Source organism: Antrostomus carolinensis, unplaced genomic scaffold (assembly GCF_000700745.2).
Source record: "Antrostomus carolinensis isolate BGI_N321 unplaced genomic scaffold, ASM70074v2 scaffold14004, whole genome shotgun sequence".
NCBI lineage: Eukaryota > Metazoa > Chordata > Aves > Caprimulgiformes > Caprimulgidae > Antrostomus > Antrostomus carolinensis.
In genome coordinates, this window is record NW_010312867.1 from 4,115 (window position 1) to 7,508 (window position 3,394).

General features: G+C 41.7%; 1 protein-coding gene across 1 annotated transcript; it reads right to left on the reverse strand.

Moving 5' to 3' along the window:
- Positions 1–672: 672 nt before the first annotated feature.
- On the reverse strand, positions 673–1,406 carry PLCXD3 (phosphatidylinositol specific phospholipase C X domain containing 3; the record flags this gene model as incomplete). Its single annotated transcript, XM_010167154.2, has 1 exon — positions 673–1,406. A coding segment is annotated over one exon (713 nt), but the record flags the coding sequence as incomplete, so codon positions are not given.
- Positions 1,407–3,394: the final 1,988 nt, after the last annotated feature.

Here is a 3,394-nt window from a genome sequence, read left to right on the forward strand (position 1 = left end):
ACAGATGGCTTTTTTTGTAATGCAACAACAAATGGCCTGTCAACACAGTATTCCATGTACACAGTCTCTACAATGGTCTGCAGTCTCTTTCCTGTATGATAAATGAGGCCTGTTAGGAGGCAAATTCGCTCTAATGGTGTCCTGATATCTTTTATATAATGTGCAACAATATGCAGAGAGAAAATCCACACTTCTTTAAGGTGTGTAAAGGTAGTTAAGGATGGAAATTCTGCAGTGTCAGGCTTTGCTGATGAGCCAAAAATGAAAAAATTATTTACCCAATACCTGAAGCCTGATGCATAAAAAAACCCCTTAAATTATCTAGATAATTCAGACAGATTTTTCCACATCCAGTAAAGAAATCCAAGGCAAGGTGTCCAGTGCTGATAGTAAGAAACCACTTTTGAAAAACAAAATGAATGGAAAAACCTGCATTCAGAAAAGAAAAAAGAAAAAAGGCTAAGCCAATCTCGTAAGATCTTACTAGGTTTTAGTGCCAGATTTTCTTTCAAGATACAAAAGCTTCTCTTTCAATGGGTTTCTCTTAAAATATTTTAGGATTATGCCCAAATTCAGACTAGCCCACAGTAGCATGGAAGAAACACATCTGTTGAAGTTTCTTTAAAAGGAATTAGAAAAGTAGCATTACCAACACAGAAATTCAGTAGTCAGCACACATTACCTGCCAGAAACTTACCTTTCTGTGATTGTTTCTCTGAGACCACTAGCAACCCCTTTCACCACCGTACTAGCCTTTGGTGTCAGCACTACTTGAGATATAAAAAAGGAGCCCTTCTTTCTTCTTTCAGTGATTGATGCCTGGAGGAACTGAATCAGTTTTTCTGGATCTGTTGTGTTTGCCCAAGGAGCTGGCATCATCTGGCCTGGCCAAAGAAATGGTACTTCGAGAGCCACTGGACTATGGTAGAACACTAGCACTTGGTGTTCCTTTTCCCACAGGTACTGGAGGCTGACTTCATGGGCAAATATAGCAGGACACATTTTGTTTCCATATGTGTCTTTGAGCATTTGGACAAGCTTTTCATGATGGTATTTCTGCATCCCATAGAAGTGATTGAAGTCCAAGAAGACCACTTCTTTTGGGTGGTCAGCGAGAAATGCATTGATCTCTTCCAGGCCCTCTTTGACCTTGGCACTGAACAAACCATGAGCAAAGTAGAGTTCATTGTCTGGGTCTCTGGGCTTGGTGGAAATTCTAAGATCAAAGTACCGTATACCTGCCCCCAGCTGGCTGGTGAAGTTCATGGTCTGTGTAGCCAACCACTTCCTCATCAGCTTTTTAGCCACAGTCCCAAAAACAGACACAAAATTCTGGACCGTTTCTGGCTGTTCAGGCCCAACGGGAGAGGCTTCATCGATGTAGAAACTAAATGAGTCATGAGACCCTAAAAACACAACAAAGGAAAATGATCAATATTGTATTCATATATTAAAAGTCATTAGTGATTCTTAATAAACATGATTTTCTGACCTGTACCCAACACTCACCAACGGACTCCTCCCCTGCCCTTTTCCTCAATACACTACATTTGTCAGGCAGCATTTGCCCCACAAGCACCTCCCAGGAACTTGAAGGAAATGTAGTGCCTGTTTCACTGCTTGTCTTGGCATTCCCTCACTTTCTTCTGCCTCTTACTTAAGGCTTTAAGCTCACTGAAGTCAGCAGGCTCTGAATGTCAAAGCAATCCTGGTGCAACTCCAGAAAAGCTAGGCACATAATAAATCCCTAGAGTCAATGAGGAGAGTTCAGCCCTGCACACTGTGCACCATCTAGTTTGCAGAACCAAAGAAAACACCAAACGACATGAACAACATTCCACACACACCTTTATAACCAGCTAAAATAAGAGCTGAAAAATTCACAGAATCACAGAATGTTGGGGATTGGAAGGGACCTCCAAAGATCATCTAGTCCAATCCACCTGCCGGAGCAGGAAACTAAACGAAATTACACAGGAAGGCATCCAGGCGGGTCTTGAATGTCTCCAGAGAAGGAGACTCCACAACCTCCCTGGGCAGCCTGTCCCAGTGCTCTGTCACCCTCACTGTAAAGTAGTTTTTTCTCAAGTTTAAGCGGAACCTCCTGTGTTCCAGCTTACACCCATTGCTCCTTGTCCTATCATTGGGCATCACTGAGAAGAGCCTGGCTCCATTCTCATGACACTCACCCTTTACACATTTATAAACATTAATGAGGTCTCCCCTCAGTCTCCTCCAAGCTAAAGGAACCAGCTCTCTCAGCCTTTCCTCATAAGGGAGATGCTCCACTCCCTTAATCATCTTGGTGGCTCTACGCTGGACTCCAAGGACTTGTAAGCTTTCCGATCTTTATTTCAAGTCTTATCTGATCATCAACAAGGTTACTGAATGCTATTTTCCTTCTTAAATTTACCTCTAAAATTCTTTGCTTTCCCAGTACAACAGATAGATGCAAGGGTAGCATCCCATTCCACTGACAGAATACAGAAACTTCACTGTGTGCTCTTGACAAAAGCAAGGCATACTACTTAACATGCCTATGTACAAAGTTATCATTTTCCACAATTTAATTAAGTTGAATACAAGTATGTAAGACCCTTAGCTATGCAAAATGCTCTCTGTCAAGGCACATCCATTAAAAACAAACAAACAAAGAAACAAACACAAACCAAAAAAACAGTAACTAATTTTGCTCAGCATTAGACATTTACCTGAAAGCAGCTGACAAGGGTAAGGACATCTGCAAACACATGATTATGCTTCTGTAAGGGACTTTGTCTTGCTTTATGGAGAGATGAGCTGACCCTAGGAGATGCTCATCACCTTTGTCTACCACTAGCCTTCCAAATACCTGGCAGTGAAATAAATACTATCTGGCTGCAAGCCGAGCCACACTCCCACTGTGCCAGCTGGAGGGGATGTGTCTGGTCAGACTCACTGCAGCAAGCAGGTCTGCTCCTCAGCCTACATCTCACCGCTCGCAAAACTCCTTCAAGGTCAGCAGGACTTGTACTTCTGAAATTGGCTGTATCATTAGGCCTTCAGAGATCCAAATCCTAGTATCAAAATGAGTTCAGAGCACAAATCTTGCCTGCTGCTGATGGGTTTGTGGGTGTTTCTTAAAATTACTTTCAAAGCACGCATGCTGTAGCAAGTAAGTATCACATTAATATAATCCTGTTAGTCAGTCATTTCTGATGGCAATGCTATTTTAACTGAACTGGAACAAACCCTATAAACTGAAGTGACAGTTATAACATTTTCTTCTTTAACAATAAATGGAGTCATGACAAATCATCTTAACTCTGGTTTCGATTTTGCTTTGTTTAATCTGAAAAATGCCTTAAAACTTCGTACACCCCTGCTTTTCATGTTTCTCTCTTTGAACTGCATT